This window comes from Zonotrichia albicollis, chromosome 10 (genome assembly GCF_047830755.1).
Source record: "Zonotrichia albicollis isolate bZonAlb1 chromosome 10, bZonAlb1.hap1, whole genome shotgun sequence".
In the NCBI taxonomy this organism is placed as follows: Eukaryota; Metazoa; Chordata; class Aves; order Passeriformes; family Passerellidae; genus Zonotrichia; species Zonotrichia albicollis.
In genome coordinates this window covers 23,702,331-23,727,901 of record NC_133828.1, presented here as the reverse complement: position 1 = coordinate 23,727,901, position 25,571 = coordinate 23,702,331, and the positions used below count along the sequence as shown (strand labels likewise).

General features: G+C 36.5%; 1 protein-coding gene across 12 annotated transcripts in view; it reads right to left on the bottom strand.

Annotated features, from left to right (window-relative positions):
* ZNF385B (zinc finger protein 385B) overlaps window positions 1–25,571 on the bottom strand; it is a 151,558-nt gene that overhangs the window by 27,726 nt on the left and 98,261 nt on the right. For 11 of the 12 annotated variants that reach the window (XM_074548367.1, XM_026791676.2, XM_026791679.2 and 8 more), the window contains one exon: window positions 9,283–9,393. In XM_074548367.1, coding sequence (XP_074404468.1) covers window positions 9,283–9,393 — 111 coding nt within the window. Of the gene's footprint in view, window positions 1–9,282; window positions 9,394–11,651; window positions 12,030–25,571 lie in introns of those variants that run through there. The other variant, XM_026791680.2, reaches the window with a different exon arrangement.

Below are 25,571 nucleotides of genomic sequence, written 5' to 3'. Positions count from 1 at the left end.
CAATATCAGTAATAACCTACTACAGTTTTTGATTCCCTTCATTCAATCCTCATATAGTGTACATGAGACCTGTTGAGAACAAACAAGCCCAGGCAGAATTAAAATTAAGATTGCCATAACAACAAGCAAAGCTTCATGGAAACATAGTGAATGGACTAATTTTTAAGCTTTCCAATTATCATAAAATATCAAATTCACAGCTGTAGGTTATAAGGCCAAAAAGTATTGCTGTGACAAATCTAAGCAAGAGTTTGGAAATGCCATCCTTCTTCAACACTGTTCAAACTAGGCCATACTCCTTTGGGGACAGGTGGGATTCTCCAGGCTGGATTTTAAAGTAGTTAGGGGATGCAAAAAACTGCCTTTAAAAAATTGTTTCAGTGCCTCACTTTGTCAGTTAAGTAGATAACTATTTGTTTCTGCATTGACTTGGTCAAGTTTCAGGGGCTGGATATTGTTAAACCTTTGGTTTTTAGACTTTCTCAACTCATCTCTGTTCTGTGAATAGAAACACAGATACTCTTTCCAAGCATGAAGTTAGAGGAGCATTCCTTAAAGTATGGAAGAAATCTTTCCTAATCACATAAGCACTATTTTCTAGTCCTTTCAGATATACTTGAAGTTCAGAGTTTGCTTTTTTGCACTGTGGGATAAATCATTTGATTCAGCTGCCTTTTGGTAACTGAAATACTGTATTACCATGTTACATAAATGTTTTTTCTGGAGTTTTCTGGAGTCATAGCAAGCAAAAGGAAAAAAGGCAGCTGAGGCAATCTGAAATTGGAACTCAAGTTCTGATTATTACTGATACCAATTATTGTGATTAATTATCTTCTGATCATTATTAACTCTAATTTTATAAAATATTTGTAAAAGTACCATATTCAAGGCAAATGTATTTGTTCCAAGTCTCACTTAAAACTTGCCTATGACACAAATACAGCATTACAGCAGAAGCTATGAGCTTTGCATATCCTCGTAATACTAGATTTATCTTTGAAACAAGCCATGATGTATACAATTTTCATTTTTAGTTAAGGCAAGAAGCCGAAAATTTGTTTTCATTTGCTCTGGTAATCCATAGGAAGTTGTGTACACATAGGGTTCAAAATTCATGTGCATAAAAGAAAGATACTTCACTAATTTTAATATAAACAGCCACTAAAATACAAAGTTAAGAGTAAATACCTTCAGGATACAATATTTTAAATGGATACTGAAGGTACTTTTTGATCATCAACTAATTAATGCAAATTGTTTGTCAGCAAAACAATATTTAAGAAAAAAAATTAGGAAAAACCAAAATCTGTTAAGTAAAAGTATCCTTCTATACTCCTATATTCTAATGATTTTAATTGCAAAATACTTTATTCCAGTGTAAACAGCTGCATTTACTGTAGGGATTAATTCATTCAACAGTAAAATAATTTATCTGTGCCACAACTCAACATCATTTAAATATTTATTTTTCATTTAAAAAATATTGTTACATCTATTGCTTACATAGCTTCTATTAAACCTCGCCTTTGAATTATCATTATTAACATTTTGAAATTGGATGCATAATAGGTTAGAAGGACACTTTTTGAGAAAGTGGAATAAGAAAATATTTCTATGAAAGAACTCCTTAACTGAACAGAAAGTTTAAATTTTAATTGAATCTAAAACTGACTGTGATTTACTAGCTTGATATACATATATATATATATATACACTTTACAACATTTTAAAAAAGAACCTGCCTACTTATTAGACAGCAAAGAAGGTGATCAAGTACTGGCTAGTAAGGTTTAATGAACAAGAAAATCTTTAAGCTGCCATAAACATGACATTATGAATCAGAATGTAAAAAATACCTTTGTACTGAAAGGCCAAATTCCAAAACAGTGTTTATGCATTTGTCTGGCATTATTTTTTGATCAATGGGATGCATATTTTATAACAGTAAAAAAATACGTCTACATATTTTTAAGACCATGGCTTAGTGACTAGTTGTATTTTAAACTAAGTTGCAAATAATTAAGAATATAATTGACAGACAAATAACCATGTAATTTTTCCCATAATTTTTCTAATTTATACACCTTAAAATTTATACACCTTAGTTCAATCCACAAAATTTTAGTACAAATTAAATACCTCTAACCAATCAAACTTTAGGAATGTTTTCATTTTTTAAGAAGGTCCCTATGTCATAAGGATTAATAACTTGGCTGTAAGAAAGGATAGCTTTTTTCTGCTTAAAAAATGATACAAATGGAATATTTTACTTAAAATTGCTACTTGTAACCACAAATTATTACATTTGAAATCCAAGCAGGATGTTAAACTGTATGACTACATACAATACATATACAATAGCCTTATCTATTAGACAGCATTCAATAAAAATCAACAATTTAAATTATCCTCAACATGTAAACATCCTTTTGAAATTGAATGTCAATGATATTAGCCTATTTTAGGGCTTAAAACAACTTCAGTAGCTTTACTTTGCAGAAAGTGAAAAATGTTTATAGATCTGCGTATATTGAAAAGATTTAGATATCCAGGAAACAGGTAGATCATATGGATTCATTGATAGCAGTAATACCTTTAAAAAACCTCTGAACTACAGGCAAGACTGTAGCACAAAAGATAACAGAATATTCCCCATCAGAAGCAGTGACTGACAGTGTATTTGAAATCCACAGGATTCATTCTGACAGTCCTCAAGTGACTGAGTTTCAGAATCTACTTGGGATGTGAATGACTAATTAACTGAATTTATTGCTACACAAAGAAACATTAACCTGATGAAAGGCTTGAGTAAGTCTAAAGGTTCAGTGCATATGTGTGTGAGATCAAGATTTTTTAATAGGGTTATTCAAGAGCAACTAAAATAGCCCTTCATTAGGTCTTCATGGAAATAAGACAGCTGTACCATCAACTCTATCTGAATGCTTGAACCTGTTACCACATCATCCAGTCTGGATATTTACATATACAATTAAATATAGGTAGATTTGCATGGACAGAAAGAAGGAGAAATGCAGAAGTAAAGGGAGGCTCTGAAGCACCCGCATGGGAAATGCTGGCTAAGATTTGAGCACGCAGTATTAGGTGAGTGCCACAACTAAATGGAACTGACAAAGGTGGCTCACAGCTCCTATTTCTTCTCCCTTGCTACTGCACCTTCTTAAAGCCGGAATTCCACCTTGGGTGGGAAATGCTCCCAACAGCAATTCTAATTCTAACAGGCTGCCCAGTGAAGTGGTGCAGTCACTATGCCTGAAACTGTCTAAAAACCACCTGGGTGTGGTACTTGGGGATAGGGTTTAGTGGTGAACACGGTGGTGGCTGGACTTGATTAACTGAGAGGTCTTTTCCACCCTCAATGATTCTGTCCAAATCCTGTGTTCATTTGGTGTTGATACAATTGGCAATTTCTAACGAAAAATCTTTTGTTGAAAATACCACAAAAGCCTTTGCCAGTAACAGTTCAACCATGGAAAATGAAACAACTGAAAGACTGAACAGATATATAATAATCCTGAAAACATGCATTCTGTTATGGAGTACTTATAAAGACGAGTTTTTTCCTGCATATCGCAAAAAAATTTTACATAAACTCAAGCCAAAAAAAAAGTCCTAAATATAGTCATAACTTATATTGTAGAAAGAACACCTCTCAGCACCTGTGTTCCTGCCCACTTCTAAACATGAAGTTGATTACAATGGCAGTGGTCCTGGTAGAGAAGGAAACTAACTGTGCAAGACAGGAGCAGAGAGGTATTTATGTTTGTAAAATATTGTTATTTTAATTCACAGCAGACCCTAAACTAGAAAGCTCTCTTAATGGTAAGGTGTCTACAAAATGTTTGATCATTTAGTTTATCTGTTAGAACCATTCTGTAAGAGTATGCACATTTATTTGAGTACATAAATTATGAAGAAGCTAGACTAGAATCATAACTCTAATAAAAATTACATAATAAATTAGGAAGTAGTGTTGAAAAATATAGTTTTATCTCATTTGTCATTAATAATAGATGTAATTGAAGAAATCTGCAAACCTGGCATGTTCATACATTTTTTACACCAAAGCTATGCATTAGTTTATCGGTTCCATCCATACAGATTTCTAACACCTAATTTCTCAAAATAGTGAGGTAGATTATTATTGAAAAGAGCATAGAAAAATCAAGGAGCTGTGAAAATATCAGCCATGTCATAAAAAGTCAACTCATATTTAAAATACCTTACCAAACTTAGTTAAAAGCTCCATTAAATAGCTGTTATTTGAACAGAACTTCCATCATGTTATAACCCTGTACCCTATAATCATGCAGTATTTCTGTCATGTTGGAGCTAACAACTTCCATCATTTTGTCAGTTCTGTCTACAAAACAGAAAATTACCTTCACAAGTTCCTGAGATTTATGCTTTTAATTACCTCCTATCTGCTTCACTACCCTCCATACCCAAAGAATCAATATAGTCTTATAAATAAGAAAAATGTAAAATGTTTGACGGAAGACAATGACAGTCCTGTACATTTTTATGTGATGCTATTGATTATTTTGTTTATTATCCTTTTGACAGCATGAATGATTTATTTAAATCTGTAAAGTCAACTTTTGCTAATACCTGCCTAAACTTAAAACATTTGCCTTCTGGCTTTTTAGAAAGATGAGCATAATCATCATATCATCTTTATTAGCTTTAAATGCATTTAACGATAAGATGACCTTCATTGCCCGTTAATGCCAAATTATTAGGTCTGCTTTTCTGCTTTGCCTCAAGATGTTTCCTCCTGATTCTTGAGTCATCTCTTGATTTTTGAGATGACACCAAAATCAGGGCTGACTTGCAGTCATTACCCACACAGCAACCCACTGTGCAAACTCAAGTTTATTTTCAATCCAATTATACCCTATGAACAAGAGAGTACCTACCAGGCTGTACCACAGGCAAAGACATTTCTATAAGAAACAAAGTGTGCAGAGGGAAGCAGACATTTTTGCTTATTTTAGGCATGATCAACAGATGACAGAAATCTGTTTACAAAAAGGACACCTCCAAACAAAAATCAGAACGATAACATGTACTGCCTGGCTTCATGCATTTGCAAGTTTGGATATAGAGAAGCCTGGTTGCAGGAAAAAATTATTAGATTAGAACTGGCATTACTGTAGAGCACCTAAGCTTCTAAAGGTCTGTGGGCTATCACAGAATCTTTTGGGTTGGAAAGGGCCTTTGAGAGCAAGTTCAAATGTTAACTCAGCACTGCCATGTTCACCACTAAAACACATCCCTACACATCCTTTAAATACCTCCATGGGATGGTGACTCCACCACTTCCCTGGACAGTCTGTTTCAATGTTTGACAACTTATTTTGATGGAGAAATTCCTCCTAATATCCAATCTAAGCCTTCCCTGGAACAACTTGAAGCAGTTTTTTCTCATCCTATCACTTGTTTCCTGGAAAAGAGACTGACTACCTTTCAGGTAGGCATAGAAAGTGATGCGGTAACCCCTGAGCCTCCTTTTCTCCAGGCTAAACAACCCTAACAACCTCAAGAATAAACAATAAAATAAAATAATGAGGGAGAAGAGCAGAGAAACTAATTAAACACAAGGTAATAATTCAGATAAGGAGAAAAGAGCAATTCTGCAGAAACCAAACAAATATCCTTCCAACTACAACTCACTTTTGCCTTATGGCTGCAAGCTACAGTGTCAGATGCCATAATAGAATAGACATCTTGGAGCCAGAGGTCCACAGCTGTTGGAGACTTATTGCCACATACCAGTTGAGGAAATAGACAAATTTGACTAAAAAACAGCTAAAAATTTAAAAAAAGGACAGTTAGAGTATGATGGTGAATGTCTCTAAGTATGAGTCAAATTCTATGATTTCTTTTTTTGGAAGAGTACAGACATATCAAGTTAAGACTAGATAAAATTAAGAATCTGAACACAGAGGTTTTCTTCATGTTGTGCTTTAAAAATTGAAGACTGGGAGATCCTGAAGAGTTCACTTAGAAAACACTATTTAAATTATATGGCCGAAGAAAAATCATTCCATGAACTTTATTTTTGAAAGTAAGGAAGCCATCACTTCAACATGCACAATTCCACATTGAAGACAACATATTTTTAAATATTTAAATTTTAAAATTTCCTTCCTTCTCTGATCTTTCTTTTCCTGCCAGTAGCTGCAGATCCTGGCCTCTGAATCTGATGCCAGAACACTCACCAAAGCTAAACGTGCATACACATAAGCAAAGGAAACCTCAAACTTTTGCAATTCACTGTATTAATTTAGTGGGAAGTTTGACAACTACAAATTGAGTAGTCTGATTTTTTTTGATTTTAGTCTATTGATTCAGACCGGTGAGTGTCCACAGCACAAGGAAAAGATTGCAGGCAGGGAAACCAATTTTCTTCTCACGGATGAATAACCACTGTCTGTGTTTCTTGTGCAATTGATAAAATACCACCAGAATGAAGTCAGCATCCTCTAACACCATGCAAATGAAATTCACTAAGGATAATTAAAATAAAAATTTAAAAAAGCCAAAATAGACTCTTTATAGTTGAGTTTTACCATTTTAACTTCATTAAATTGCATAATTTAGGTCAGAGAAAATTCAAGGGAACAGAACCCCTACCAACAACAAGAACTATGTCAGCCTTGTAGAGTCAGAAGAAACTGCAAGTGTGGAGTGACTGCACTACAAATCTCATTCTGCAATGTGATACACTGAAGTTTTAATGCAGATTAGCGGAGTTTGATGCTACTCAAAAGCATGTCATGGTGGAACTGATTTCCTGAAAGATTCAGAGTTCAGATGTATATGACTCCCTCCCTCCCTTCCAGCAAACAAAGGATATATTGTAAAGATTATTCCATGCCTTGAGCACAATTTTGCATTATTTTTGGTTCAAAGGGACCAAAAAGAAAAATACATGTAGAGTCCAGACTTTTATTTCTGCACAGGAGTTTCAACAGGCTAAGACAGAGCTGTGAGTCTGCAGAGCTTGGATGAAACCCCACTACCAGTGAAATGATACAATACAGTGAAATTTACCTCAGTGAAATGATAATGCCAATTATGGAGGGGGTGGAGGTGTCTAACTGGATAGGTGAGAATAACATCCAGTAAGATAGGATCTCACACACAGGAAAAAAAAAAACCGCTCATATAAATAATTCTTTAGATTAAATGACTGAACCTGGAGAAAACTTTAGAATCTTATTTCTCAGGAGAAGCTAAATAATGCAATGAAAGGCTAGAAAGCATTTGAAATAGAAGTAGTACAGTATGAAGACTCATTCTCCAAATATTCCTGGATGCTGAGGTTATGAAACAATTGTGAAATTAGATTTATATTTAAGTATCTTCTGGTATTCATAACATTGTTATAATCTTAGCACTTTCCAAAATCAAATTTCTGTGTTGTTTATGGATGCCCTGGTAAACTAAACTGCTATAGAAAGTAAGGTGCTGCATTTCAGCATGTGAAGTGTCACAGTGACAGTGCTTCATCCTTTCTTACAACCATTCATTTCAAAGAGATGATGATATTTTCTAGTAACTACAACTGAATATATTTATCAAATTTAGGAAGAAAGATCACACCACCCTACTGAATACACCTGGCCCAGAAGAAGCACAATCATAGTTTGAAATACTTTTGTGATGCCACTATTTAAAGCAGGGTATGATATGTGCTTTTTGTTTTACTTTCTAAGTCTAGACAGGAGAAATTGCTTCGTTGACAGAAGTACAAAATGATATAACAGATCTTTTTTTGTTTGTTTCAAGCCACTCAGTTGTGATTCAATTTATCTGCCTGAAGTGCTGTTTGTCCACCTGAATGTCAGCACAGACAAAGTGAGTGACCCCTCTGGGACAGGTGCCATCATCAGGGGGATCCTGACCTCAAGAGGAGAGGGTAGAGTGAGGGCAGCCTGAGCCATCTCACTAGTGATGGATCTACCTCAGAAGCAAGATCCATGAAGACAAAGAAAATTTTAAAAAATATTATTGGTTCCTTGACTTAATCAGTAAAAGGACATACCTGGACTAAGTATCAGAGCAGAAAAGATTTTTTTTTTCCCTTAAATCTTAACCTTAAAGTAGAAAGACAAGCAAACTAAATTTAAAATAATGACTTCTGAGATCAGTTAACTAAGCAGATATTGCCACTTCAAAGGAAGTCTAATAAGCTTGTCAAATGATGACAGATTTAGAAATCAATTTGAAGCTGAGATAGGACTGCTTCAAAATCCTTACCAGCTTAGACAAGAAAGGCAAACTGGGGAAAACACAAGACACTGCTCAAAGTGCAATGTTAGAGGCAGAGAAAACCAGGGTAATGGGATGGGTGCTTTACTGCAAACCTCACGGTGCACAAAATACTCAAAGGCTTTGGAGGAGGTGCCTGCAAACTGCTTGTGGGACCAAAATTATGACAGAAAAATATATAATGTTAACACATCGCTTCAGGATTTATTCTTACCCTTAAGATAAAAAAAAAAAGAAATCTGGGAATTTGAGTTTATTTTTATTAACTCAATGACATAAGTAATATTCTCCAAGAACAAATACATACTCCTTAACTATCAAAGGTTATAATCTTCTTAGACATAGTTTCCTTGAATTTCTTTAATTTTCAAGCTACTTAGGAAGACACATTAAATGGTGATATATTTTTAAAAAACACCAGTGTACTCTTTTGTAATGATTTTTTTTTTTTTAAATTAACCTTCAGGAAACAGTTTCTTTGAATTTCTCATACTCAAAATGACAGCTAGAACTAAGTGTTTATATTTATTCTAAATGAAGGTTTTTGGAAGAGTGACTTCATTCAGAAATGGAAAGACTATCAGCAAGGACATATAAACAACAAGAAAAAGCTATTTCTTCTGGAAGAAAATCAAATATAACCTGGAGAAGTCACTGGGAAACTTTTCTGCTTCACCTCCTTTCCTTAAAAAAAAACCCTCAGGCAAACATTTCTTTTTGCAATAGCTGTTGAAGGTTATTGTACCATCAAGTGGGACATCACCTATGGACATGGCATTGGATATCATGCCAGAGCTATCCAAGAAAATTAAGAGTTCACGCTTTATGGACTTCTGCCTCTGAGTGGACCAAAAAAACCCATCAGGCTGAGCAGAATGCAGGTAGAACTGGAACGAGTTATTTGGGAAAAAGAGATGTAGATTAATTATATCTAATGCACCAAATTAAAAAAAAAAAGTAAGGAAGAAAATTGGCAATACTCACATCAGAGTTAAAACGAAGCTGGCAGACATTACAGGAAATTACTTGCTTCTTCTTTGGGGGAATGGACACTCCAAATGTATGGTTTATGACTGCTTTTTGCACAGGATCCATCTGGAGAACAAACAATAACCAATTTACAACTTTTCAGGGCAATAAACAGTACAGAAGAAAAATTAAAAAACAAAACAAAACACACTTCCAGCAGAAAGCTCTTTTCTTTTTCTTAGATAAACAGGAGAAATAAGATTCCAGCCCTCGCAATAATTAGATTTACCAAAGGTTAGGGAATTGGTAGCATGCCAAAGCTGATGAGGAAAATGCAGCTTCATTGTTGCTGTCATCCCCAGGTTATCAAATAGTTCTTTCCCCAACCCTGCATATCATCTGGGTTGCAGGGCCCCCCTACCACACCTGAATTGCAAATAAAAGCCCTCCCCTATCACGCACTGCCCCAACAGACATATTACAGAAGCCACTTTTGCACCCTGACAGGTTACTGTCATTCATTTTTACATGTTTCCCTTTGAGTGATAAATATTAGCACTTATTTGAAAAATATCCTCCCCTGGAGATATCTTTGTGAAAGGAGGACCTTTGCAGGCTCCGTTACAAATACCACTTGCTGGGAAAAGAGGTTGCAATCCCCAAGCATTCCCATGCAGAACTGATGAGTGACAGAGCCCATGGGAAGGCTCAAGTTTGGAGGAACATGAAGGGAGTATTTGTACCAGGAAAGTTAACATGCTTCAGAAAACATTTTAACACTGTAAGAAACGTGAGATAAGGGAAAAATCGGAATATATCACTCCAAAATTTGACTGAACCTTTTCAGGAACTCAGAACTGATTACATCTTTGCTAAATATCAGGACTGCTGTTGGTCAGGAATATGCTCAGGATCACAGAACACTCTGGGCAATGACACAGGGCATTCATAAAACAGAGTTTAGAAGTGTTACTGGAATGAGACCTCAGCCCTAACATGTCATTCTTCCTGATGTGACATGAATACAGATTAAAATTCATTTACTGATGCAAAAATATTGAAACCAAATTTTCTAATTAAAGAAAGGCAGAATATTTGGTCTGGTCTCACAACTGCATCTACTCTCAGCATGATGTTGAACCAGGTGACATCTGAGACCCCTTTCAACCCAAGTGATCCCGTGAGCATCTGTGTATGTGTGGTCCCTCATCCTTATCTAAGATAAACAATAGATTCTGAAGAGGAGAGGGGGAAAAATGGAAGTTCACAAGAACAAATAAGGGCTCCTTTCCCCATTTTGTTTCTAAACCAGTTCAGAAGAAAATAATTTTATTTTTTTATAAAGTTAGATTTTTCTGAAGCTTGTTTTGCAACCACAGTGATATTTTTTCCTTTACAGTACTATTGGAAGAAAAAACACCTGGCTGTTTAATCCTAGGTGATACACAAGACACACTTGGTACTAAGCCAACTTGCAAAAGAATGAGAGAACAGCTGAAATAACTGATCCACTGAAGAATTAGAACAGGAAATTACCTGCTTCTAGACTTTTTAAACATGGAGATAAAGACATTAATTTTCCCTTAGTACAAATTTTAAGCTTCCAGAGAAGCCTGCACTGTTGAGGATTTTCTGCACATATATGTGCACGCACAAAAAAAAATTCAAGAAAAGCATACTGCATTGTATCTGCCTAAGATATTCCCCAAATATATTACCTAACATTAAGCACTTTATTTTTTTTTTGGACAATGGCTACATATGTTTCTTGCTCCATTCATTTTAAACCAAATCCATGATTTTGTAAATGGCATCAGTGATAAATTTTCCAGAGAGGTAATTTAATACTTGTCTTCTGCCACTAAATACTGTAGTTCATTGCCACAGAGGTACCAGGTGACAATACAAAAGTAAAACCTCTTCATCAGGAATGATCTACTAAATTATTTAATGATGCATTGTTGTTACAATGAATTGTGACAAAATCGAAAAAAAAACCTGAAATAAATGCCCTTGTTGCCTGTTTCTTCTATTTCTAGGACATTGCGAGAGTTGAAAGTCTAAAAGCTTAAAACACAACAAAAAAACCCCTCTTTTTCTGACTTGTACCATTTATTGCATTCCCCTACATAGTATATCAAAATTCCACATGCAGATTAAAAGCTTTTTGAGCAACCACTCTACAATAGATATGTTGTATCTCTACAATAGATATGTTATATCAATATCTATTATTATATTTATTACACATGTTAAAATAATGATGTATTATTAGGGAAGAGTTGGCTGGGTTTTTCTTAAATGGAAGCTATTTTTTACGTTTCAACTTAAATACTAAGTGTTAATCAGTTAATCTAGAAGAAAAGAGTAATGTTCAAAAGTACCTCAACCATTTGGAGTGTCTGAAATCGGTGAAAGGAAACAGCAAAAATACCCACAAGTGTCTGCAGTCCCGATTCAAACCAGGTACAAAGGGAAGAGGCAGTGATCAATGACTCCTCTGTGCACTCCAAATAACAATCCACAGCGCTGGCGCGAGGCAAGGCACTTCACAACCACACCATGCAGCCTGTGCACAACCTCCAGCTTCAAACAGATGCAGCAGCACAATAACAAAAATCCACGAAAATAATCCAGCTCATGCTACCTCCAGAAAGGACCACTTTTATCCCCAGGGGAGCGGGCAATGATCCCTCCCAAACCGGAGCCCTGCGTGCAAGCTGGTCATCATTAGAATTCTAGAAGTGCAGCATTAACAATTAATACACTTTAAATATGGCAGAAACCGGGGTGGATTACAGCATGCTGGAAAAATAAAATAGTATCTCTCCGTTAGAAGATTAGTGCTGCAGGGTAAACTGATCTTAGATCCCTACACAAAATTATCCTCTTCACTGCAGGGAAGGAGGGAGGGAGTAGGAAGGAGGGAGAGAATTATTTGTAGAGGTATTTATTAGGAAATGATGCAGCATAGTTTGCCCAGTGGGGAGCACCAGTATTTAAGAACCAAACCTATAAAACAAAATAATAACAGAAGCTAACAGCTCCCACAAATGCAAATAAAAATCTGCACTATGCTGTTTGTGCTACAGGGGGATTTAACAAAGCAATTAATAGTGCTCTGGTAGACATAACTAGGTTTAACAACCTGTTAGTATTGTTCTCCTATTTTAACTGGTTTAATAAAAAGTTAAATTTAAAAATGTCTTTCCAAGAAAGTTGAAGACACCATCTTTTTTGCAATGAGTCTCGTTAAAACCACTCAAACTATTGAAGCAAGGATTAAGAGAATTCTGACAGAAATACTCTATACCTACTGAGATTGCAACAAGAACTTTAAAGGAACCTAGAAAATACAAGTGTAGCAACAGACAGGACAGAACAGGGGCAGCACAGACATTGTATTTCCTACTGCTTTTTTAATAGTTTCCCACCAAAAAATTTCCACACTCATGTGTTCTCTGTGTCTTTGATAAATTCCAGTGACTTTGTCTTGCATAGTTACCCCTGAAACTAATGCAAACTAGTTTGCACTCTTTACATGTACTTTCAATGCCTACAGTCCTCAGCGCAAAGAAATTATTTTTGTTTAAATATGCTTTCATAAAATTCAATTTTATAAGATCTATACCACATCCTGACTTATCTTTGTGCCACTCAGTCATTCTGTGTAGGGAAATCATTCCATTCCTTTCTATATTGTTGTTGCCCACCTCAATTCTACCAAAAAATCCACTAATTCAATTAAATATATTGAAGATATGGACAGGAACCATATAAAAGACTCTGGGTAGATCAGTATTCAACTCTGAGCTGATGTTTTCAAGGAACCACTATTAACAAACCTGAGCCCTCATTCCCAAGTCTTGATGGCCAATTCCTATTGGTCCTAAGTACACTACTTTCTATGTCAAGTTTTGTGAATTTTTACTTCCATGTGCCTTACTTTAATAATATCTAGATGTAACTTTACCAACCACTATTGTCTGGCTTGTCAGTCTCATCAAGATCTTTAACAATTTTTGTTGTACTTCTTAGTCCTCACTACCTTGGAGAACTTTGCCAATAGCAAATTCCCTCAGGTCACTTACCTCCCAAGCAACTTTTTGTCATCCAAGAGTCTTCTTATGCCAATTTAGTTTTCATAAAAAAATCATTGCCAAGGGGTTTTGTAAAAAACCTTGTCGGTAATTCAGACTACGTAGATTTAAACATATTTATTCACATATTTGTTGACCCCTATAAACAGGCTTGTAAAGAAGGATTTTTCTTTAGAAAGGAATTATGCTGACACTTAACAGGCAGTTTACAGGATGAGATATTCTATTATACTGTTCTTATTGAGGTTTCCCTCAATATTGGGGTATTAATTTGCCCAGTAAAAAACCCCATTCTCCACAGAATGGATTTAAAAAACTTGCATCGTATTTGCCCCCTTTTAGTCCTCAGGTACAAAGCCAGTTTTAGATGAGCTGTTATACCTTATCATCAGCAATTCAAGAGTTTAGTCCTTGAATTCTCTTACCATTCTTGCTACCAGAAACTCTCCCTGCCCTGCTGTGTATCATGGTACCACAGATTCTTCTGGTGCCTCTTGGGGAAGGAACCAGAGAACAAAGAGACATGGAAGTAGGCACAGGAAGAAGTGGAAAAAAAAATGTGTTGGGAGAAGTTGCTTGGTGAAACCAAAGTTCTGATTATTTTGGAAGATCTCTTTTTATACAGCAGACTGTGCAAACACCAGTTTGTGAGCCTCAGAAATAAACTGCAATGATCCTGAGGGGAGGTAAGTAACAGGAGCATAACCTTAAACCTGAGTAAGGTTAAAAATTGTTTTTGGCAACGAATGTCCCGTTACCTTTTATCATGATGTAATTCTTGGGTCAAATATAGAGTTAACTGTTAGACAAGCTTTTGTAAACATAATATTGATAGGGGGGAGAAGAGATGTAACTCAGTATCACTTAACCAGCAGGTATAATAAGATTCTCAAAAACACAGATAGTGGCCTTCAGCATACTATGTTGGTTTACTCTGATAAATAAAAGTTTCGAACCATAGGTGGAACAAACTGATAATGTAATCCAGTATTTTCCTGGCATATTAAAAAATGCCAGAAAAAAACCCCTGGCATATACAAATTACCAGAGTAACATCTAAATTAAGTTCTGTAACTCCCTGTGTGTTTGAGCTCCAGCTGTTATGAAAGCCAAGTGCACTGCCACTGTGGAGAATGATCATACACTGAACCTTATCATAAATTCTGCCAGATATACACAGTCCCCTACCATAACTGTACATATTATAATGACTGGCAGAGTGACAGAGGTGAATACACATACTCAGCAAAGCACATACTTAAAATGCCCAGCATTAAAATCAGAAACATTAACATTGTGATGCAATGCTTGGCATGCTTGGCCAACACAAACCAGCAAAAATCTGTTCTCTCCAGATTTGTGCTGCTTTTGTTCCAACAGGGAACATATTTCTCATTTGACTAATTCTAGGCATAATTTAGTGTTCAAGTCACTGCAATTCTGTCACACATTTCATTGTTTATTTTGCATCAGGAACACTTGTGCCAATTCTACTGTTGCAGCTGTACCTGCAAGGAGGTTGTAGCAAGGGACTGTCACTATCTTTTCCCAGGTAACAAATAACTGGACAAGAGGAAATATCCTCAAGTTGTACAAAGGGAGGCTTTGCCTGGATATTAGGAGAAATGTATTACTGAAAGGGTTATCAAGCATTGCAACATTGCCCAGGGAAATGGTGGTGTCTCCATCCCTGGAGATATTAAGAAGACATGTACAAGTGGCACTGAGGGATATGGCTCAGTTGTGAATTTGGCAGTGCTGCCTTAATGGCTGAACACAATGATCTTCAGGGTCATTCCCAACATAAATCACTCTGTGATGTGAACAACTTTCTTTTCTTGCAGGAAAGCCATTAATATTCCCTGTGCATCAGCTCTCCTTGAGTAGCACAGTGTCTCCAGAGATGTATTTCTGTAGTGTGAGCTTGCGGCTCTCTAAACACTGCCTCTCTACACCTCTGCCCTTATGCTCTTCACAGCATATTGGGGTTCTTAAGAAACAGGCAGATGTAAATAGCCAGAAACCAAACTAGGGGTGACTCAGACACTCAGCAGCTGATCTGGAGACTTGTGCAAATACTTCATTGAACAAAAAGAATAATTAACTTACAACATTGAGGGTTTTTTTACTGCAGTCCTGTGGTCTAGCTGAGGGTTGCTTGAATCACTTTTTTTTTTTAAGGAGGCTCTCAATGTACTTACACATAGCACATTTGCACAGAGCATGAAATCTAGATCTCAGGGAAATCAAACCCAACCATACTCAGGTTACAGAAAGTCCATGATTTTACTTTTTAAACTGCTGAGTAGATGTCTCCCCAAATGCAGCAAAACAAGCATCCACTAAGAAAGAATTCAGACCACAGGGACTAGCATCTCCCTTCCCTTACACATGATTCCTAAAATACAACAACAACATTGTTCTCTGAAGTCAAATCTCTACGAATGCGACTTCTCACTGTGTTTATCTGTCCCCTCAATTTGGCAGCAAGCTCCAACCTCCCTGAGGAAAACAGTGGCTGTGATAGCTGGGACATCCACACGCTACTACTAGTCACTGTAATCAGCAGGAAGCATCTTTAAAAAACCCAAAAGTCTTGTTGTAATTCACTTGTTAACATCAGATGCTACAGCTATCCACAAAGAGTTGCTGCAATAAGAGTGAGTACTGAAAATAAAGGAAAAAGACACTTTTGGTGTTTACACTTCTACTTCAATTTTAGTACGAGACAGCTAAAAGGACACACAGAGCTGGAAACAACTTTTATATCTTAAAAGAAGTATTAGAAATACTAATAAATTCAGCTCCCTCATTCTCCTTTTAGATTAAGGCTCAGCTAATTTTGGTTTTGTAAATTCCACATTATTAACAGAGTTGCAGGGCTATAGGCCTGGACTTTAGAGACAAATTTTCCATCTCCACCTCATAAACAGCTAAATTTCTCTCCCTGCATTTTTATATTCAGTCCTATGGTATAATGCAGAGCCTCTGGGTGTGCTATCCTCTTGCATGCTCCGCCTTTAAAGTAAAGTTTGCATGGAGAAATGAAAAAGAGGCTGATTCTCTTTGTGTGCCTGTATTCACAATCACACAGAACATTGAAAGGGACTTCTGAAGTGATTTACAGATTTGGGTTAGGCCAGAGGGAACCATTACAGCTGATTTCCTGAAAAATTTATGACATAATTTCATTCACTGAGAAGGTTCAGCCCTTCCTATTACAAAGTCCAATAATTTGTGGTCAACCAGAGCCTAAATTTTAGGAAAAAACCCGATCCCAACAGCTTGATTTAAAAATTTCCAAACAAGTTAATTTACATGACTGTGGAAGCAATACTTGCTTCCACATAGTTATTATAATAACTATTCCAAAGTTATTATAAGCCCCTCAATCTAGTTGTGCTTCTCTGTTAAAGGTCACTCAAATACCTTCTGAAGAGTGCAGGCACTCATACACTGCAATCATGCCAGCTCTTAACCTTCCCTTTGATAAATCAAACTCCTTAAGCTGCTCACAGTAAAATCCTTGATCATTTGCTGGTGTTTCTAGCCTTTCTCCAACACCTTTGCAGATTTTCAGTATTCCATTGAAGGCCAGGTACTCAAAGTCAGAATCCATGCTCAGATATACTTTCCTCTTTAGCCACCTAATCTTTCCACCATCCTTTCTGTTTTAACAAGAAATGCACTCATCATCTTTCCTCAGCTTCATCTTGGGAAGCAGAGCCCTAAAGCTTTACTGGCATGCACATTTATCCCTCCTGTGTGGCAGCACAAGCAATATCACCATCACACATCCTTCTCTCTCAGGAGGTTTTCTGACCCACTCGCAGAGGGCTAAAACAGCAGCACACTGGGAGCCTTATGTTGAAGCAGTGACTGCTGTCAGTCAGGTTTGCACGTAGGAATTTGCAAACCATTGTCACACCAAGATCAGGAGGCTACTGATGAATCCCACTATTCTCAGTAGAATTTTCTTCCTTCTAATCCAGTTCTGAAATCATGGGTTAAACTAACATAAGCAAAAGGAACAATTGAAACAAACCCAAAGATTTTCTAACCTTCTGCTTTTTGGGCTCCTCTTTGTACTCCACTAGCCTAAATCAAGTAACTGATACAAAAAAATCAAAATCAAAGATAAACTCTCAGCTCTTCCTACCTCTCTTCTTTCCATGTAATGTGATATGATTAAGCACAGAGGTCAGAAGAAAACTGAGAAAACATTTTTAAACTGTTTTTTACTATTATTTATTTCAGTGCTGTGAATATTTCCTCTGCCCTTCCTTCCCTTCATGCTTGTATATTTGTTGCATGTTAAAACCAATTTCTGAGTTAGAAAATCATAATCAGGCTTGAATTTTGAGAATCTGTTTTAGAAATATTTGTATAAAACATTATGAAAATGTAATATTTGATTCCTATAGAAGTGCTTGACCCAAAAATAAAATTTCATGAGCCACCACAAAAAAAAAAAAAAAAAAAAAAAAACCAAACAAAAACTAAATCTGGTCTCTGCTTCTTCTCTAGGCTTATTCCTTATTCTCAAGCAAGGATATAAATACATTAAAGGATTGAGTTTGTTATGAGAACACCAAAAATAGATTTAACCTTTATGGTAAAAATTTTTGAATTTTCTGCTCCAGACAAGACGAGACATTTTTATGAGCGAAATAAAGAAACAGAAAGCTGTTGAGAATATTTTAGGATAAAAGAGAACTCCCTACCAAACAAATGGAGAATAAGTAAAAAAAAGCAAGTATCTGTGGCTCAGTGCATTTTGTTACATGAAACTGAACTAGCTTTATGTATTGGGCAGCTTCTTTTTTAATCCATGCAGATTCCTACTCTACCATTGTGCAATAGTTTGTTTGTATCTGTAAAATAAACTGCTGGGACAGATCAAGCCTGAGGAAAAGAGTAAAGTCCAAATCCAGTGGTTAAGCTCAAGGACTAAGACAGTTTTCTTTCCCTCTGTGGCTATGCTGGCTCATAGGTCTAACTGTATATGAGTCATTTCATCTGAGTCTTATATCACTCATTTGTAAAATGGGGATAAAAATATTTGCAACCCCATAAAAAAAGCTGAAAGGTCTAAATAACATGTTAAATTCCTCTGATAGGTGTTACATAACTGCTATTTATTATTAAAGTTGCTGTTTTTCAGAGCACTCAGCTGTGTTCAGCTAAACAAAAAAAAAATTACTGTCTTGCCTTCAGATCCAGCAAAAAACAAAAACACATTGTAGTTTGAGACTTGCTGAAAAGCAAACCAATAACATACTCTGAGAGCAAAACTACTCTTGTTACAATACCTATTACTAACTGGCAGTAAAATAATATAAATAGGCAAATTACATGAAAATCTACCTTCCAGCAGAATCTTTCCAAAAGATTCAAGCCTAAGAATTGAATCCGTACAAGAATTTTCTGTACTCAGAAAAGGAGCTTAGATACCACATGGGGCAAACAAGATTCCTGATTTTTCCTTTCATCTTTGAGATAGTCCTTAGCTGTGACCCTTTTCTACTTAAAAGTCTGCTCTAAGTTTTGATGAGTTTTCCTGCTCCCAGGCTGCTCCAGAACACCAAAACACAAAGATGAATGGTCTAACATTAGGTACACTTCAATTTCCGCTACAGTTCTGAACTATGGTGAGAGGTTAAGCACAAACTCAAAGCTTTTGATTAATTCTGTGAACAGGAGAGAATAAAGACACAAGAAATTTAGTCTTCTGAAATGAATTAATATCATTACTTTTCACATACTGAAAAAAACACTAATAAGAGGATTGAATTTATGTTTATATAGCGAATATGAATGTATAAAATGGCTAAATATGTGAGAAGCAAATCAGAACCAAGAATTGCCAAACTATTTTCACAGCTGTCTTCTGCTTTTCACCATATATAAGAAATAAGGCCTTTTTCACTTAAAAATTAATAATGAAATTTCTGATAGCGTTTTGTTTTTCTTTTTTTTTTTGTTTTGGGTTTTTATCAACAACATACACAGCATAAACAAACTTCAAAATGCTTTTGATTAAAAAAGCACTGTATTTAGATATGAATCTTTAAAGGATTCCTCTAATTAAGCCTGCTCTGAACTTAAAGCAGTATCAAAGTCTGTTGGTTTAGGTTTTTTTCTTCATGTTTGGTGGGGATCTTTTTTCTTTAAATTTAAGTAAATGAGAAACAAAGCAGGTAGAAACCTGCCTTGTCTAACGAATACACAGTCAAGAAATGAGATGATTTTTCCCTAGTGGCAACCTGGGGAAGCCGCTGAAGCTCATGGTGAAAATGGACAGACTGAATATAGAGAAGACTGGTCTGAAAGGCACAGATAATTAAATCAGCCTTGCTCTGCTACTTGAAGTGAGCTGGTCAGCGCTCCAAACCTGGGTGCTGCTGGTTTCCAGGATGCAAAGGAAAGCAAAGTTTAACAGTGCAGCTTTAAACTGCCATTACCTTCAGATTGTCACGAAATTGACTGTATTTACATGAAAAGACTACAAGTACACCCGCATTTCCGAAGGAATGAGTATGACAAGAGTTACATTTCAGCTACATTTTTATAATATATTAACTAATAATTATTGCAGTAATTCTCAGTTTTGGACAGAACAATGTGACAAAGGTCTCAGGCACAGCAGGAAAGCTGACCATGTACAGCCAGGATACTGCAGAAGCAGCCACTTCATCAGACATATGGAGAGTTACTTTTCTCTAAAGCTGCTCTAGAATTTTGCTTTGAACTTGTAGAACTCAGGTTTGTAATTAGGTACTAGCAAAATCTTTGTAAGCAGAGGGGTAAAACACATGTTACTTTCCCTAAACTACAATTCTGTGGCTGCCTGCTTTGAAGGGAGATGTTTTAATCACAGTCTATTTGCAAAACATCCTTCAGTTATCTAATGCCTAAAATATCTATGATTAACCACTCTGTCTCTTTAAAAAGATTTCTCGCCTCAGGAAGATACTACTAACTTGAGAAGAAAGCAATTCAATGCAGATAAAGGCTTCTGAGCTTCCTGTGTTGACTAGTAAAAGAAATAAATATTGCTGAAATGTAACGAGGAGTAACTCCAAGTTTTCTATTAAGAAAGACATAAAACACTGATCCAAGGACCAGATTTTATGGAGGACTCAGCAAATTATAGGATTTGTACACAGAAACTGTACTTTAAATTAGGATGACCTAATTACTTTTACATGCAATAATGGATGCAATGCAGCAATTTAGAAATCATTTTTCAAAATCCACCTGGTGGATGCCAGACTCCTGCATAGGGGTAGGGACAGGCTGCACCTGGTGACTTCTGTTCTTCACCAGTGCCTGTCAGAGCACTTTCTCCTTGGAGACAGGGCTCCCTGTCTGGAAACTGAGAGAAGGAAACTCATCCATCCAATTCCTCTTTGAAAAATACAAAAGCAATAGGAAAATCTATAAAATAATTAATGTTTGAAGAGATTCTTCCTTAAAGCTTGATTGTATTCTTTTAATAAACACTTCCCCCCCCTTGAAATTACATGTATGAAATTCTAGAAGAAGAGACAGAAAAGGGCTTATTTAGGCTCACCAATTTCACAGAGCTGCTCTTTGAGAGATTCCTGACAGGAACTAGGGAACCTGCACCTTTCTGTTAAATACCAGAAGCTGAAAAATCTGTCAAATTCAACTGACAATCCCCTGGTTTTGGCAGCTTTCCCCCCATATCTATCTCACTGTATCTTACCAGGTGTTTTCTTTAAGCTCAGAGGATTTTTAAAGTTTCAGTAAAAGACTCAGGAATTTTGTGAGAAAAATATACCACCTTCAGTAAACATTTTTCAGGGCTTCCACAAGCTGAGAAGATTTTTTTCCAAAAACTCCTACCACAGCTAAAAGAGTTCTCTGCTGCTCTATCTCAAAGTTCTAGAAAGACAAAGAGGGATTCCTGGCTTGGTAACAAATCTAAGGATACAAAGAAAAAGGACTACAAAAAATTGAGAAAATGATCACATGGAGAGTAAAGAGCCTCTGTAGCCAGATACTTGGGCAAGAGATAGCCCAGACCAGAGGTCTTTTTAGCCACAGAACAGAGGTCCGTGCTGACAGAATCTGGGCCTGATTATGTGATCTCTGAACTTCAGCTTTCCTCACCTGTATCTCAGAAAATACCTATTACTTCTTTTATTTCCTTAATAAATGGCAATAGGATGACTTTTCATGTTGTGAATTGGATGATTCTGGCTACGAATTGAAAAATGTCAACTTTTATATCTGTAACAACTAAAAGTGAAATAGGAACATTAGTAATTTTTCAAAAGAGAAATAGAAGGCAAACCTGAAGTCCTTGTGCGCCTGCATTATTATAAAGGGTATAAGAGATTTTTAAGAAAAACATAAACATTTCTTAATTAAAAAAACCCTAACCAACAAAAATCCTCAAGAAATATGTCCAGCTACCCCGCAAAACACCACTCCTAAGTGAATTGCTTAAATTTCCTTTCTGTGCAGGTAATGAATGTAAAGTATGGCTCTTAAAAATTTTTACCTCCTCTTTGGAGTCAGATGGAGAGGACCAGAAAAGGTCATTTCCCTTCAGCACTCCAAAAAAATAGAAAAGGGGAATTCAGAGCACAGGGACAGAGTGCTTGGATAAAAAGGATGGTAGATAAGGGTTGGCAACATCCAGTTGGCTGCATTTGTAATCTGCTCCTGCCATATACAATCCAGTGCTGCAAAGCGTACTTTGGCACTGCAGCAGGGTGTTAAGTGGCTGAATTCAGACCCTGCTAAGGAAAGAGAAAGCTCCCAAGCCACAGTGTCCTGCCAGAAAGGCAGAAGAGGCACTTGGCACAGAGGGGCGAGTGAAGCTGGTGATACTCGTGCCCTGTGCTCTTATCTGTTGAACTCAGCTTCTGCCTTGGTGATTACTGTGCCCTTCAAATGAGAAAGAGATAGGCAGCAAATAAAAATGTGAGTAATAATTGAAAATGCAGAAGAGGAAAGAGAAAATTAGTTCCTCCCTGTAGTTGTCTTGGGGGTAGGCCAGGGATACTTAGTCCAGGCAGGGCTAATGTTGGAGAAGAGTCAGAAATTTCTGACTGAGTTACTAGTCAGCTCCTCTTCCCTTCCTGTAGCACATTCCAGCTGGCTCACCTTCACTGGCAGATGTAAAATATCTCTGGTCCACTTTGCAAGGGGACTGAGGGAACTCTCATACAAAGAATCAGCATAAAGCTACTCAAAGAGAAATAAGACACTGAAGCAATAACTAGGCCACATTAACCCATGTGTCCTCTAAAACATGAAGGGTATGAACTAGCATTTAGAAACCAATCATGGGCTAGTTAGATGCAAAATGTTTCACTAATGTGAAAGCTACAAGAGATGCTCTAATCTTTGATTACCCCTGAGGCCATAACAAACTCAGAAAGAAGCATATGAATTGCTGATTATTTTCTATGATGATAGAATCTGAGAAGCTGCTGATAATGTATTTGTGCAGATTGACAGATCCCTGGCTGTACTACTTCAACTAAATGTGAGTCGTGTAGTACTGCTCCCATTTCAGAACAAGGCAGAATATATGGAGTTTTGAGATTTCTCTTTTTGGGGAGTGCACAACTCTTATATCAGGAGATGGAGACAGTGATCGTGAAGTGATCTTGCCATTGCAAGATAAATCCTGGCTTTCAGCCACTTTAGCACATGTACCATGATGTGATCACAAAGTATCCTTTCATCATTCAGTACACAAGATGGATGATAGGAGATAAAGAATCAGGGAGGTTTAGAGAAAGAATGCGTGGTGGAAACCAGCAAGTGGAAAATTCAAGATCATGTTATAATAAACACACAATAGGGATCACAGTAAAATTAACTTTGATTTCCACTGACTATATACTTCTCATACATATTTTTGAATGTAATCAATACTCAAGTTTTTAACCTGTTAAGGCATCTTTAGAGTCATTTTAGTATGCTGAAAAGAACTCTGCTTAAACAATACCTTCTGGTCCACATCCATCTCAAACTGGAAGTACCATTTGGGGAAGCTCCTATAATGATGGTCCCTGATTTTTTATAAACAAGAACATTTTAAGTAATAATAGCTGATAATTTGATTCAAGCTCTGCATTTCAGATGGGGTATTGAAATGGGATATTCCATTTGGAACCTGATGCCAGGACAAATGCGATGTCACCGTTGGATCCACTGCTGCAGCATTTCTGACAGAGGGTTTGTCTTCCATGCAGCAACTTGGGCTCAGACTCTGACAGTCTGATCATGCCTCTGCTGTTCTGACAAAACTACTTGCTGCTGATATGAAAAGAGCAGGGAAGACAGCACCTATTCTGCAATACCTCTTTGCTTGGAATCCTTCATCCTGCCCTTACAAGATCCCCTTCTGGCTGATCTGTTGAAACAGAAAAGTTTTATTCCCCTTACTGAGGAATATAGATAGATATTCAGTGAGTTAGTGCAATCATTACCCAAATAATTTTTCCTATATAATAAGTCCTAATGAACAAAGACAAATTTAATTGGGGCATGAATTGGCAACTACTATACATACATCCACAGCATATTTAGAACTATTTATGATTTAAAGATAAGCAAAGGGGAGAGAGCTTAAGATAAATCACACAATTTCATCAAGAAAATAATATATGACTGGAGTAGGCATTTCTTTTACAAAAATCAGGGTCTGCTCACTGCTTCAGCTGAAAGTACCCCTTGTGGAGAGAAGCTAGGGATCAAAACACTTCCACAAACAAAATGGGAACACTAATGTTTTATCTGGAGAATCACAGATGTTTTCAGAACTGAAAACTGTCAAAGTTAACTAAATAAGAAAGGGTTTACCCCAGATTTTAAATGTTTCCATAAATAAGAGAAGTTCTTTTGGGAAAAAAACTGTAGGGAGTGTTCCTTTGAAGATGTTTCTAGTTAATACATTTTACCTTGTTTTTCTGCCTCGGTAGTTACTGTATTAAGCTTCGACGCAGAAAACTTTCCTTTTTTTTAAGGCCACTGATATTAAGTTAGAAACCACCTCCTGGCAAGGTTTAGAAAAATGTTTCTGTCTCTGACAGAAAAGCCATTGAAAATGCAGGTGGATCCAAAGTTTTGTTTCAGACCATTTCTTTTTGCCACCTTCAGTGAGCACAACCAGCACCCCAGAAGGGTCCCCTCAGCCCCTTGGAAGGCAAAGAGATGAAGGGAAGCACACTGGAGGTTTCCCTGTCTGCAGTCCTTGACAAGTCTTCCTATGAATGAAGTGCATAGATCTCCTGATTGATCCATAAAGGAAATGATGGCTTTTTTGGCTCTTCTAAAATTCACTTTCTGCCTAAGGTAAAGAATATGTCTCTTTGAGTGATGCATATGTTATGGATCAACTGGATTTTGCTTCTTTAACTCAAACTCATCTTCGGGAAAAATTGTTTTAAACACTTTTGTATACTATTGCCACCCCTTTGGAATGAAAAAAGAAAAAAAACAGACTACGTATACAGAAACCTAGAAATCTACATTTGCAAAGGTTGTGCTAAGTTAGAAATAAAGGAAGTGCATGACAGCTGGCATTCAATGTGCCTGTCAGTAGATAATCATGAATGATTTAGTTTTCCAATGAGCTTTGAAGGCCATTGTGAAAGACTCCTAAGAAAAATCAATACTTTCAAGATAAATGGCAAAGTCGGCAAATTAGAAATAGAGAAGTACTGAACCACTGTTTCTTAAAATAAAGAGTTTAAATATGCAATGTCTGTGGTGTATAGCAGCATAATTTTATATAATTATCAAAATTCCAAGGGAGGAAGTAGACACCAAGTTGGCAATGTTTGCCAATTACCCCAGGTCTAGTTTCTAATCAAACCTACAGAAGTTTGGAAAGGAATGACAGTTGTGAATGATAAACCTGCCAGGAATTAGTCAAATGAAAGGTAACCCAGATAAATATAAACTAGGCAAAACTAGTGTAAGTATAAAAATCTGTCTCTAGAGGCTACTGCAACTCTGATATTCAGTAATATCATCAGAAAGCAAATAATGGTTGTTTAACTCTAAAACTACATCTCTGAAGAAAAGTTTCTCAGTCATAACGAACTGTTCTGTGAAAAGGCTCACCCAGAAAACCTGTGCAACCGGAAAGCAAACAAATCAGTAACAAACAAAATTCCTGAGAGTATTAGGAAGAGGCTGGAAAATTAATAT